The 14,247-nt window shown below is 39.4% G+C and overlaps 1 protein-coding gene and 2 long non-coding RNA genes across 4 annotated transcripts; 2 read left to right on the forward strand and 1 right to left on the reverse strand.

Annotated features, from left to right (window-relative positions):
- LOC116618878 lies at positions 1 to 5,370 on the forward strand. Of its 2 annotated transcripts, XR_007306806.1 has the most exons (3): positions 15 to 333; positions 559 to 1,822; positions 4,031 to 5,370. It is a non-coding gene; the product is annotated as an uncharacterized LOC116618878 (long non-coding RNA). The 2 variants fall into 2 exon arrangements; XR_004296392.2 differs by having other exon boundaries at positions 1 to 1,822.
- Positions 5,371 to 6,689: 1,319 nt separating this feature from the next.
- Positions 6,690 to 9,763, reverse strand: LOC116618882. The gene is made up of 2 exons (XR_004296394.2): positions 8,564 to 9,763; positions 6,690 to 8,114 (listed from the first exon to the last, which is right to left on the reverse strand). It is a non-coding gene; the product is annotated as an uncharacterized LOC116618882 (long non-coding RNA).
- Positions 9,764 to 9,826: 63 nt separating this feature from the next.
- LOC5513448 (SIN3-HDAC complex-associated factor) lies at positions 9,827 to 13,594 on the forward strand. The gene is made up of 3 exons (XM_032383027.2): positions 9,827 to 10,160; positions 10,332 to 10,482; positions 13,174 to 13,594. Exons 1-3 carry the CDS (start codon positions 9,933 to 9,935, stop codon positions 13,548 to 13,550), a joined length of 756 nt encoding a protein of 251 aa, XP_032238918.1. The 5' UTR covers positions 9,827 to 9,932; the 3' UTR covers positions 13,551 to 13,594.
- The last annotated feature ends 653 nt before the right edge of the window (positions 13,595 to 14,247 follow it).

Raw genomic sequence — 14,247 nt, forward strand, 5'->3', positions numbered from 1 at the left:
CCGGGCCTGCATCGAGGGCTAGGAAGTAAAGTAAATATAATTTTCGTGTATGTCAAATTTACAGGCTCAGTCGTACCTCTTTCTCGAGGTAGATCCACAACAAGAAGAAGTTCGTCTGCGCGGACTCGACAGCAAGTTTAACTTCATCTTTTATTCCTCTCTTAACTTTTTTCATTTTCATAGTTTTAAACATCATTTGACTACATCGACCTTACCGTCTCCATGCGCAGGCTATACCGGCTAACTTATCAGTCGATGTGTCTGCTTAAGATTTCATGAGCAAGGATTGGAAAAGGTGCCAGTACAATGTAAAGCCGTCCACTAGAAACAAAGGTAAATAGTTCAGTGTCATTGTGATCATTATCATTAGTGATTTCCGAAGTCCTATATGCTGGCGCGAAAGGCTCGTAACGTGACATATCAATATTCGGGTGACCTTCAAACTCGCTCGGCCAATCTCTTGGAGGCATGGGTCTAAGGGCTTTTCAAGATTTGTGAGAAAGATTTGACCAAGCGATAAAGTTTTTCTTGACAAATTTTTGCCTCGCGGATCAACAGGAATCGATCGACTTTCACCATGTTTTCTGGAGATCAGGGAGCGGGAAATCTTCAGCTTTTCTAAATATGGGTATCAATACAATACATACGAAAGACACTATCCGTGGGAATATGTTTGATATGCTGTTGGCGATGGATTATTTTCGTAGATGCATAACAATACGAACTTGTCAACACTCCTCAGTCATCGCGTCACGTGTCATCGCCTACGTCAATCATCCTGTTGTTTGATTGACAGACCAACTCGACGCTATCTCAGTAACCCCTCACAAGTCAACACATATCGCAACGTACCCATGCCACTTCCGGTTCATCTCCTTGTTCTCGACGAGAAAGAACCACAACTTTCCTAGGGCGCATAAGATGCGTATATTTAAAACGCTTTTTAAAGATTTAAACTTGGTTTACAGATGAATTTTCGAGACGCTCATTGCTACCTCAATTGAAAGAATTCAATTCAAGGAATTCAAAGGGTATTTTGTCTCGTCTGTAAAATTTGGATCATCGTTTTGAAGTCGTTGAGCCTCGTTTTCATCGCCAAGGTCTATCCCCTCGAGTGAAGTTTCATTTGGTATTTGTTAAGGGGGGTAAGCATAAAGAAGTTGTTGACGGGTGCTACTCTTTGTGTCACTTATTCAATAGAATGTCTATTTAACCCTCTAAACCTCGTCACGATCAAACCTTCTGATCAAACCTTCACAGCGCAAACACTTCACAGAAAGGTGCGAGAAATCTCAAGTATTTCTTTCCCCTATTGCCATATAGATAGCTCGGTTCGTCTGCTTCTTAAGGATATTTTAATTGTTGGGAAGAGAACGTCAAGAGAAGCATATTCATGTTGTTTACTCAACCTGTACTGTACCCAAACAAGAATTACAAGTTTGATAAACAATTATTGGAAGCCAGTTTCACTCGGTCGGATAGATACCAAAGGTTGTTAAACGCAGAACTAAAGACGTTAAAAACGAGCCCATAAAACTTTTGTGTGACTAAAAGAAGTTAGAAAGTTAAATACTGGTCTCGAGGCGAAAAACATGCTGCTTGGCAAAAGGAAGGTATTGGCAAGTCTGTTTGCTCTGCTGGTGTTTGCTGAACTAGTCTCTCAGGTTCAAGGCTTCATCGCAATCCACCATGGCCGGATACGGTCCGTACACACGCGACACAAGGTTGTAAATCTGGAAAGACTTTATCGAAGACTGCCTCGTCCACCGAGAATCCGATATGATATCAATCGACGGCGGCGCTGGAGAATCCCTCTGTACAGGTAAGTGGTCGAGATATTGAGGGTGGGGCTTGTAGGATTGTACGTGAATATATAAAGATTACATTCTCATAAAAGAGATACACAAGTTGAAAAAGATAAGGTTATCTAGTGAAGTCATGGCAAAGTAGGAAACATACAAATTGCAAAGGTTTTCAAAGGTTTTATGACTTCTAGAAAGCCACCCTGGCCCTTTTGCTTAAACCGTACACACCATTCTGTCATTTATGTATTATGTGTTATAAGTGCATTTATCAAAGGTAATAAAACATCCTTTACTTCCCCAATATGAATATTCCTCTACGTGTCCGAAACATGATCACATCTTTGCTACATTTACGAAACAGATGGAGCTCATTTTAGGGAGAAAACCCTGGTCCGAATGCAGCAAAGACTTTGGCTAAGCAACAATTCAGTCAATGAAAAGAATACAAGAAAATAATCAATAAATATTCTATAAACAAAAGATAGAAAATAAGAACTATAAAAAAAGGAATACTTTCTGTAAATATAAACTTTTCTTTTTGAAAGCGTTGAAACTGTATTGAGTCGTGGTTGTCTGACAATGTGAAAATTGGTTTTAAGTGAAGACTGCATTAGCAAAAGTACAATGAAACTATCGATTATAACGGTCAACCGCTCAGCACAAAACACAGGATGTTAAGGATTAAGTTAAGGATTCTCTCGATATGCTATTTATCGGTCCCTTGTTATATCATTACATCGGGGTTCCTCTGTTATCCATAGCGCAGGGTTCATTTGGTTCTCACGCGTAAACACATTTGTAGCAAACCCCATGCTGAACTCTACGCGACACCGGGAGAATTCCAAGCATTTCTCAAATCAATTTTGTAGACACTACTTACCCATAGCCCAGCCATAAAGGTTAGAAAAAGGACTTAGGCCATCTTAGCCCTGCCTGCTATGTCTACTGTTTGAGGTATTTCTTGCCTGGAATGTATCTTGTCTTTGGTCTGCGCACGCATCCTTGATGAGAAGACACGTGAAGGTCACGTGAATAAGTCAAAGGGAGCTTTATCACGGAATAGGGGATTCAAACAACGACAACGACAACGCGAACGGCGACAGAGCCAGACGTTTAAATACACTCTGAAATAGATTTCGAAATGTTTTTTTTACAAATTCGGCTATCGTCCACACGTAAGCGTAATTTCCGGCCGTATCCGGAAATTTTTGAAAATGCTCTCCAAAGTGGATTTTTTTTATCCGATACGATACGCTTACGTCATTTTGTTGGATACTGCCGGAAATTACGCTGGATACGTGTGGAAGAGAGCCGGTTCGTAAAAAAAAAATAGCGTTTTCAGAAATTTCCGGATACGTGTGGACGGCTGAAAACGATTTGAATACGCTGTGTGCGGACGCGGAAATTTTCGCATCCGCAAAAAAATATTTGCGGGAAAAAAATTCCAAATACGTGCCCAAGTTTCACTGTCTACCGAGGACGGGAACGTGTGCGCTGAAAACTAGCCTTGTTCGCTATGCTAGAAATAAGGTACTAGGCTTTTATATATTTTTTTTGGGACTACAAAATCGAGACAAACTTATTTAGAGTTGAGGGCAATGCACGAGAGCTTTTTGGGGGATCCTGATATGGAAAATAGGACGGCGACGGCACAAACAAACAAAAATACATGCACACAAATCCAACAACAACAACATTCAAAACTAGCACGTGGGAATGCGTTAGTGTCTGTACTACGACTCGACAATAAGTTTCATGGTTCCACAGAGGACGGGAACGTGTGCACTGCAAATGATCTGATTTTTACTAGTAGAAAGTTCCTGGTTTACTCTTGTATCTTGGAAGTATATCAACAGTTATGATAATAGAAACCAGGTTAGGATTGAGAGCATATGTCGCGTCTTCCTCTAAAACGCTCTTCACTTTAGACATAGGCTTGACATGTCTATCACTAGAAGATATTAAGTGAGAATGTATCGAGTATCAGACTAGACGAACCTAATCGCCCTATTAGTCTCGATTCTTAATGAACTGATGATTGACAAGAGCTGTGTATTTGCTCGATTATTTTTTCTAGAGATTTTTGCTTTCTCTTTTTGTGTGGAATCATCCGTTACTGATCCATAATCCCCCAATTCCCCGCCCCTTGGCGTTAGAATACGAAAATATTTTTTTCTCATACGAGACGTGCTTGATGTATGTCTTTTTCTTATCTGCTTTTCCAGAAGAAGGAATCATCAGCAAAGAAAACGAGCAAGAGCTCTCAAGGCTCGTTTAAGACTGGAGTAGAGTTAGCCGCTGGCGAAAGATACTTTAAAGGGCGTTTGCCTACAAACAAGAAGAGGCCGCCAATCACGATAAAAGTTTGGCTTTCACCAGTGGCCATTCTCATTAGCACATTTATAAGTAGAAATAGTGAGGTCGGCTTACCCAGTTAAAGGCTGGAAACACTACGCTGAAAGGAAATTAGATTATGTGGACGAGAAGAGGAAGGAAACTGTTCTGTAAGAGGCAAGGGCACAAATCGAATCTGATCCGCGAAATAACTGCTTCGCAGCCCGTTTTTTTCTGGTTGGGAAGTTGTTAGACCCCTCGGTTGCTGGGAAAAAATCGTCACGAATTGTTCTGCGGGCAAACTTGTGGAGTCGAACTCTAGTTGTGCTAGGAATATATTGAGGGTCCCTGGAGCGGATGCTTTGGGAATATCCTGCCTATCGGTTATACGGGCAATTATTCATGTCAAAATGCCTAACCATTGCTGGCTGGGTAAAAAATGCCTAACCATTGCTGGCTGGGTAAAAAATGCCTAACCATTGCTGGCTGGGTAAAAAATGCCTAACCATTGCTGGCTGGGTAAAAAATGCCTAACCATTGCTGGCTGAGTAAAAAATGCCTAACCATTGCTGGCTGGGTAAAAAATGCCTAACGACTGCTGGCTGGGTAAAAAATGCCTAACCATTGCTGGCTGGTAAAAAATGGCTAACCATTGCTGGCTGGGTAAAAAATGCCTAACCATTGCTGGCTGGGTAAAAAATGCCTAACCATTGCTGGCTGGGTAAAAAATGCCTAACCATTGCTGGCTGGGTAAAAAATGCCTAACCATTGCTGGCTGGGTAAAAAATGCCTAACCATTGCTGGCTGGGTAAAAAATGCCTAACCATTGCTGGCTGAGTAAAAAATGCCTAACCATTGCTGGCTGGGTAAAAAATGCCTAACCATTGCTGGCTGGGTAAAAAATGCCTAACCATTGCTGGCTGGGTAAAAAATGCCTAACCATTGCTGGCTGGGAAAATAGGAGTGGTCCCTCCTGGGAACGAAACCATGTGACGAAACCGAGCCCAATCTATTTGTTACTGTAATAAAACAAAAAGCAAAAAAAAAAAAAAATCGGTCATCATGCTTAGGTGCTGTGTAAAACGCAGTGGTACGAGAGTTGGATTCTCTGATAAGAATCGCACGCATTTCCGTATGAGCATCGTCATCTTTTTAAAATGAGCTTTGGCACATGGAGCCCTTATTCACAGTTTTGCAGTAAAAGTCAAATAATAAAAAAATGTCTTATAAAGCGTCTTTTACTGACACACCCCTGGCGTTTCTGAGCATTGGGTTTCAGACTCGATTACCCGTAGTCTCTACATATATGGTTCACTATAGTAGGGTCGGGGTTAGGAACACTATGGTGAACCATATTTGAATAATCTACCCGACTAAACTTTGCCATGCTTTTGGTTTGAGGATAAGCAAATAAAGTGTCAACAAAGCGCGATGGTTATGGGGCTGGACGAGTGAATGAAGTGTTTTTTTGTTTTACAAACATAGGGTTTAAAGTCCATATAACCTTTCAGAGTTGATAGATTTGGTCAATTCTTTATATTTTTAACTTCCAAATGGTATGTGGTTCGTATGGACCCTATAAAACGCGCGTTCGCGCGACAACTCAAATCTGTAATATTGAGGTATTTTTGGTCAACCTTCGGAAAAAAGGCCGTGAACTGAAAGGCCCGGGTCCAGTCATTTGTGACGTAGATCGAGATGTCTCACAAATTACATGAGAAAATATATGCCCGACAAGATCGTTGTGTGATTACAAGTTTTCCCGTCATCTTTATTTCTAACCTGGTAGTCAAGTGATTATTTAATTTCAGGAAACAAATCTACAAAACTTAGCAGATATTTCGTAGTCTATCAATTGTTTTCAGGAATTGCGTCATTCTCACGAGCGCACGGTTTTTTTTAAACCTACAACTAAACGATATTTGGTGGTGGTATGTACAGAGACGAGTACTTGAGTGAACTATTGTATTTTGCTTCCCAAAACATCTCTGCTGCAAGGCTATTCGAACACTCATGCGTGCTAACTTTTAGCCAGAAATTTATAGCTCTCATGATAGCATTGGATCTTATGGGTAAAATACCAAGCTCGGATCGACATACGTAGTTTGCTGCCGTTTTGCCCACGCCCAAAAGCCACTTGCAAAATTGCCTCAATTGGGTCTTTCTCATTGCGCTTCATGCACATATCTATGCCCCACAATTCACTGCTGTATAGCAAGATAGGTTGGATTAACGAATTAAGATTGACCGTCTCAGACCAAGAAATTTTTTGTTCAGAACAAAAATACCATCTTTTGCCAGGAGATAGCCCTTGATGACCTTAGTATTCTGTGAAAGTTTGAAACGAATCGGATAAATATTTATGGCTTCAGAGGGGAAAATGTATTTTTCGAATATAATTACCGATTTTCGGTATTTTTCGACTTGAACAGAAAATGTCTTAAAAAAAAACAAAATTAAGCCGGGCGGCAAAAATCAAACTTGATTGATAGAAAATATATAATTGTACATATTTGGATTAGGTCGTTGGTAGTTTTAGCATTTTTTAAAATTTTTAACAGATTTTTCTATTATTTTTTGTTTTTCGTACTCCGTAAATAAGCCCGGAAAACGAGGCCTATATCTTCCATGGGACGTGGAATTGCACAATTCTTTTCACTCTAGGTATACCCCTCTGAGCGCTCATATTTCAACAATTGCAAGATAATGGCTGTCGTAACGTACCTTTGCATCGGGGCACCTTTTATCGCCAAAATAAGTTCATATAAATGCAAAACGTGGTCCTGGTAGACTCTAAATAACATCTTACAAGGCGTACCTAACCGTAGAAGTTCAAAAGAGCACTCGATAATGCTAGGTAAACCATTCGATCGACCTCGAATTATACGCAATCGTACGCCACGCTTCCCGTCGAATTTAGTCCTTCATAGAAAGCTGTACTAGAAACATTACAATTTCCCCGTGTAGGAACTAATTTTGGTTCTATTGTTTGTAGCTTGTAAGAGATTTCTTGCCGTTTTTTACCAATTTGAGGTCGTCTTTGTATCCGGATTTCGCCGCCAACGTCAACTGTCAACGCTATAAACAAAAAATGCGTGACAACACCACAGGAAGCCCATGTAAGCACAGTTAGTTAAAAAAACACGTTTTTGTCGTGTACATATAACGTTCATATTTCCTATTCCATTTCTATCGCTGATATAATAAACTATACTAGAAGTTCTCATGGAGAAGTGAAGTGCTTGAGCTCATAGTTGGTTGGCCATTGAATTGCAAGGGTTAAATCAATATTCTTTTAGATTTGTGTGGGGCAGTCCACACATTTTTCATAAGCCAGGTTTATGCATGACCCCATTTTCTTTGCAGCCACTGTCTTGGCTGATCACTAACCCCTTCATGGTTTCTCTGTTTGTTTTATAAGAGAAGTAGAACAAAAACAAATTGCTTGTAGTCTTATTTTATTAAACAAAAGAAATTATTCAATTGAAGCCATTGTATGTCTAGAAAAGGAAAGGTGAAGTCTGATAACCATAATAAACAATCTGATTAGCTGTGGAGGGGATGTGCAGTCATAGATATTATGGAAAGTAAATATATTTAAAAAAAAAAGACTGCTTTTTGGTGGTTGAGTGGGAGGGGCACAACCCATGTGCCCACCCCGAGCTGCTTGCCTGTACATACGCAGTAAGCTATTCGGGTCTAATTGGTTGCCATGATAATAGCTACTGAAAAGATTACTGCTCATGTCTTAACATATAGTGAACTATACAGAATTTATGATCTCCTGGTCATCCCTAACAATAGCTTCTGCATGTAAGTACACTGCAGTATTCACTGGAGCCCACTGATTTCTAAAGAATCTCTGTGTCTTCTCCGTGGCTGTGTTTGCCTTGGTTTAAAATAATGAAGCAATCCATTTTTTTTTTATTTCTTGGGCAATGATTTGCAATCATAGTAGTTCTGAACTGGACATTGCTGTGGAAAAATAGACTCAAAATATAGAATACTGCAAACCCAGTATCAAGTAAAATAAAGCAATTTAATGTCTGATATTAGAAGGGCCGAGAAGCAGGGCAGAGAAATGAAATTTTTCGGATTGATTTTACATTTCCCTTTATACGAAAGTCTCATCAAATAACGCAGAGATCTACTGAATGCTTATTATTTACTCGTCATCTTAGGAATTCGGTTGGTTTGTCTTCCCTTCATAAAGTTATTTCGCTCAGTTGCATTTATAAACAAAGCCTTACAGTACAAACGCCAGGCAATGGGATTTGGGCTGTTTGAATATCTTTTGCTTTACAAGGTGAGTTTGATTATCCGAGTTTGATTATCCGAGTTCTTTTATTATCAAATGACAAATTTCGAAAGCCATGATAAGCAAACCCCGTAAAACATCGGATCTTAAAAGTCGTCATACTTACCAAATAATTCTTTGATATTGCCATCGTATTCGCAATAAAAATCGAAGAAGGAGCTTTCAACATTATCGGAAACACAAGGTAAGTGCGAAAAATCCTGGTGAATCGCGGACTGCCAAAGGTAGCCCAAATCTTGGTTTCCACAAGGCTGCTTTCATAGAACATATCAGTGAGCTGGTGAGGTCTTGGCAACATGTCCTTGTGCTACAAGTAAAGTGTAAACTTGTGTGCTTCTTCTAGAATCTCTACCACTATTTACGTCTAGAGTCTTGATATCTGATATAAATATCCTTAGGGTCCATAACTACCCTCTCTTTTATCCCAAGGTTTCATGAAAACAAATAGATTGCATCCCTAGGGTGCATAAAAACACCCGTTTATCGTTTATATCCCCAGGGTGCATGACAACCCTGCCAATGCTTGTATCCAGAGGCAACAATGACAACCCCCTCTTCTATCCCTAGGTTCCATAACAGTGAAGTGGATATTTTTTAACAGTCTCAAATTGGCTGTTCGAGCTTTTATGCCCCTCTAGTAAGTTGTACAATTAGTAGCTAGTAGTGTACACGACAAAAACGTGTTTTTTTAACTAACTGTGCTTACATGGGCTTCCTGTGGTGTTGTCACGCATTCATTGTTTATATCGCTGACAGTTTACTTGGCGGCGAAATCCGAAATACAAAGACGATAAGTGCCTTTGGCTTTGAGATATTCACTTCAAGATGGTTCTCGCAATATTCGCTAAGTGAATTGATTAGTGTCTGTAGAACGTTTGCCGATTGAGACGTTAGCACTAAGTCGTCCGCGTAAATAAGTGTATTGACACACTTTCCTGTAATTCTGTCATTTTTGGTTAACGTTCGCTTGGCCTAGATATTCGGGTAATTCGCTTAGAAAAAGATTGAATAGAGTTCTTGGAATTCATCCCTGATGAACCTCTTCTTTCCAGGGAAATTCTTTAGATCTAAGATTATCAATTTTCACTGCCGCTCGATCGTGCATGTATAGACTCAATAATTGTAAAGAACTCTCCATCGATGCCCGCATCTTTCAATTTCCGAAATAATATATCCCTAGGGTTGAGTAATCAACGAACAGGGAATACAGTCGGTTATTTTTTTTGTTTTGCTTACTCTTTGCATTCTTGTCAATAACTGACGTAAGCATAAAAATACTCTCCGTGGCTCCCACGTCCTAGTTCGGGCTGCCTGTGCCACCCCTCCCCCCCCCCCCCCCCCAACATAATTGCGCATGCTCACCTGTGATCCTGGTCCAGGACAACAAAGGATATCTTTTTTCGCCGCAATCAACAGGTCTCTCTCAAGCGGCACTATTTTCTCCATCCAAACAACTTTTATTTTTCCATCACGCCATGTTTCCCTCACACAGACCGAAAATATTCCGATCGCGGCTTGGCTGTTGTATTTGCAAAGCTAAATCTTCCAGCTCAAGGTTTACTTCTTCGGCCAAATACGAACACCATTTTGAAGGGTGCTTTGCTTTGACAGAAAAGCGACAAGGAGAAATTTGCAATGCTTGTGTTTTGCTGGTAAAACGATGGAGTAAACTCCCTCCTGGTACAGAGAAAAACTGGAAGCACGTAAGTATAGAAGTGTGACTATTAAAGTGTGTTATTATAATAATCAGAACCAATCCTTATTCGTAGATTTCTTAGGCTGTCACGCTGCCGGTAAGATTATTAGAGTCGAGTCTCCTCTGCCAAACGAGTGTTTTTCTTAATAATCTTTGATCTTTTGGCTTGACATTTCAGGTTGTGAATAGTAAAGCCACCGTTAAGAGAAATATCAAACCTAGAAGAGCGTCCAGACAAAATCCGATCGAAATTGATGACAAATTAGACCACGAGGACGAAACACCGATAACTCGTGATAGTGGTTCACCAGAAATTGACGATGCCCAAGGTTTGTAAACTCAACGTTTAGCGCCGACTTCCACGAAATATCAACTCGTGCTGCAAGTGTTTAACTACTCTATACCCTTGTCTTTTCATTTTGTTAAAATTAACCGTTGAGTAACTCGAGAAGTTTACCGCAACGCGTGTTCATTTCAAAAACTTTTTTTGTCAAACAATCGAACATTTGATCAAATCTTGTGCACGAATGACTTGTTTTTAATTATTCGAACACAGCTGTTGATTTTTAAATTGTGTGGAATGTTAATTACGTATATTTATGTTTTGCTATCTACTCTGTTTTTCATGTACTCAGATTTTCAGGCTCACATGTATTTTTTTCTAACTTTCTTAACAAAGCCGTGACTCGTGGCTCCCATTGTTGTCATTTGCACGCTCCGAGAGTCCTGTTGTAATCCTGTTTGAATAGAGCCGTACTCCTTAAATTCCCACAAGAAATCTATTTGCAACTTTTTCCTTTATCTTTTGATTTTTTCTTTGGACGTTCTGATCTTGTTACTTCTAAGAGATCGCAATAAATCAATTCGACGTGATTTCAATTTCCTAACGGAAGTACTGCTTTTATACACATGAATACCTTTTTATTAAAGGTTTTGACATTTCCGATTGACAACTGCTATAAATCAGTCTAGCAGAAAATGCATTTCAAACTTGCTGCTCACATCTCTTTCTAATAAATGTTTAATGTGTATCACTTGAGTTATGGTCATTATAAAGATACATATAACTGTTCCTTTCCGTTTACAAATGTGTTTGGCTTTCGTCTGTAAAACAAAATAAGTGATTTCGAATACACGACGCATGTAGTCTGTCAAGTTTCCTTAATTGTGCTGCAGGGTTACAAATTCATCTGTGAAGCACAGGGAATCGAAGCCCATAACACAACAGTATGCAAAATGCATTTTCTTGTTATTACTGACAACATTTAAGTGACCATAAACTGCTTTAACAACGCTTGCTGTTAGCTTAAAGGGAGGCAAAAATAGAGATAATGAGATATTATTAGAGTAGAAATGCTTATTCCCCAGTCCTGAGACTTCACCATGTTTTTCCATGTTATTCAGGATCATCAAACTTGGTGTTGTAGGTGGCTCGTAATAGACAAAGTACTGTTTTAGTATGATTATGGATTTGTAAAGAGTGATTAAAAAGATAAATCCTACAGACAGACATTTTGAGGCCCCTGCACCTTTTTATTGATCTTTACAAATCCGTAATCATACCATTTCAGGATTATGAAACTTCAAGCTTTCATGGTTTATTGTATAAGTTAACACAGTGCAAAGGAACAGCACCATATACTAAGGGCCTTAATCATTAATTCACACTCCCCTTGGCGACCAAAAATAGAGTCATTTCCCATTAAGGTGGCTCAACCCAGTATTCCCTCCATCACACCGTCCATCTTTGTAACTGCAGTGCTAGAAATGGATCAGATACTATATCATATACACCAAATCGATAACATAAGGATGAATAACATATGCCATATAAATTTTGTTAATCGAAATAATTGTCATGTAAGTATGACACCTCCTTTTACCCTAGGACAAATTTCTTGCCCATATCAATATTTTTCAATGTATGATAATAGGAAATCCAACAACTGTTACATGATTGCCTCTTATGTTGGATTTCCTGTTATCATACATCAAAGATCTGTCGGGTGTGAATTCCATGTTATGACATATCCAAAACAATAGGGAGACCCAGAGCACAAATTTCCTCCAAGGGCAGATTTGCTTCAATACTTACCTGAATGTTCATATAAATACAAAAAACCTGAATGTTCAGGTACAGTAGAGGGTCTAAGAAGATATTTATTGAATAAAACGCCACAACAGAGTTATCTACAATTACCAAAGGTTTCTCTAGAAAAAGAGGAAAAAATCTATCAGGGATTTTAAGAATAGAAACGATTTTTTTCGCAAAAAAACTGTTCTTAAATCAGTATTAGTAAACAAACACAATTGTTGCCACTATACCTTTATGAGCATTTTATTCAAAATCGCATGGACCATTTCCTCTGAAAAGCTTCTTAATAAATACCAAGACGTAGTGGCAGAGATAAGGACATACAGTAACATAAAAGTATGTTTACTAATGAGGCATAAGTAGTCATTGCCACTTTGTTGTTAAATTTACGCATAAATTTGCTCTATTTCAAAGCTCTAGATATCAGCTTTTGAACACTCTTACAGATCTCTCTAAAAATTCATCCAAGACAACCATGTGTTGCCTAGACAACCATGTGTTGCCTAGACAACCATGTGTTGCCTAATTTCTGGCGAGGAGGAAAATAATTCGATATGGGCTAGAAATTTGTCCTAGCATAAAAGGAGGCGGGCCATCTTATTAATGTGATATTTATTCCGATCAACAAAATTTATACAAATTTTCATCCTTATGTTATTGATTTGGTGTATTGGATATAGTTTCTAAATCCATTTCTTTGCCCACTGCGGTTTCAAAGATGGACTTTGTGAGGTAGGGAATACTGGGTCAAGCCACCTTAAGGAATCTTCAACTACTATGCTTTTTCCATAAAATACCTATGCATTGCGCCCCCCCCCCCCTCCCCCTCAGCCAATCCTGGGTATGCGCCTGCCTTATGTGGTAATCTAAGTGATCTTTTAAGATGAAAAAGTCTAATCGTCAATCTTTTATCTAATTCCAACAGCTGATGATGAGGAGGAGTGCCTGTCACCCACCCTGGCCTGCGTTTCGCCAAGCCCCACCCCTAGTGAAATATCCGAGGAGTATGCCAACTCCAACAGCTCCTCCAATAACAATAACAATAACAGCAACAACAAAGATGTCACCCAGGTGACATCCACAGGGTGTCAAACATCTTTTCTCTTCCCGACACTGTCTTCCTCCACCAAGCTTCCTTATATTGACCTTTCTTTGTGGAGAAGAGAGGAAATCTGCTGCGGAACAATCTTCAGGGGCCCACATGGGGAAGTTTTAGTTGATCCTAAACTACTGAAGCCCCTTTGTACATGTTCAACAAGTCATAGTTACACCAAGAACACTTTTCCTAAAGTAGTGAAATAATAAGAGTCATCATGCAACATAGCAAACACAGCTTTAAAAGGATATACAGGGCAATGCACTCTAGTCATCCGGAATCTAAGACTCCAGGGGAGGATCTAGGGGGATGGGGTGGGGCAGAGAGGGGGGGAGGGAGAGAGGGGGGGAAATTTTGGTAGGGAGAGAGGGGGGAGGATCTTGGGGACGGAAAGAGTGGGTATTTTGGGGAGGGAGAGGGGGAGGGGGAAGGGGAGGATCTTGGGGAGGTAGAGGGGGGAGGATCTTGGGGAGGGAGAGAGGGGGTCTGGCCATTCCTATGAGAGGGAAGGAATGCTGTTAAAAAATTGTTAACTTGTTTTAATATGTCCTACGAACCATCTTTACCACACATTACACATTAAGACCTAAAACCACAAACAATGATCTCACATTTTTGTACATATTTCTTTTACTGCTTTGCACAAAATAATATCTACCTTTTAGTAGTTTCTTTTATATTGAATTTTGTATTTTTATAATTAGCATTAGCATTTTATATAATATTTTTATGATAATGTAGACAAAAACATCCTGCAAGACATCACAGTTTTTTTTATAAACAACTGACTCGTGTCTGCTACTTAGATTATGGATATTCTTGCTGATTTGCATCAAATCAAAATAAGAAAACAAATAAAGCTACGTTACATCTCTTGGATAGCTCAATACCATGTTAACCCCA

The sequence above is a fragment of the Nematostella vectensis genome, chromosome 15 (assembly GCF_932526225.1).
Source record: "Nematostella vectensis chromosome 15, jaNemVect1.1, whole genome shotgun sequence".
Classification (NCBI taxonomy): Eukaryota; Metazoa; Cnidaria; class Anthozoa; order Actiniaria; family Edwardsiidae; genus Nematostella; species Nematostella vectensis.

What these genes read in the sequence shown, in the direction of transcription:
- LOC5513448 (XM_032383027.2), top strand. Translation starts at nt 9,933, where the DNA reads ATGTTTCCCTCACACAGACCGAAAATATTCCGATCGCGGCTTGGCTGT. An exon ending in CAGAGAAAAACTGGAAGCAC is followed by an intron (nt 10,161 to 10,331) that starts GTAAGTATAGAA and finishes TTGACATTTCAG; the next exon opens with GTTGTGAATAGTAAAGCCAC. An exon ending in AGAAATTGACGATGCCCAAG is followed by an intron (nt 10,483 to 13,173) that starts GTTTGTAAACTC and finishes TAATTCCAACAG; the next exon opens with CTGATGATGAGGAGGAGTGC.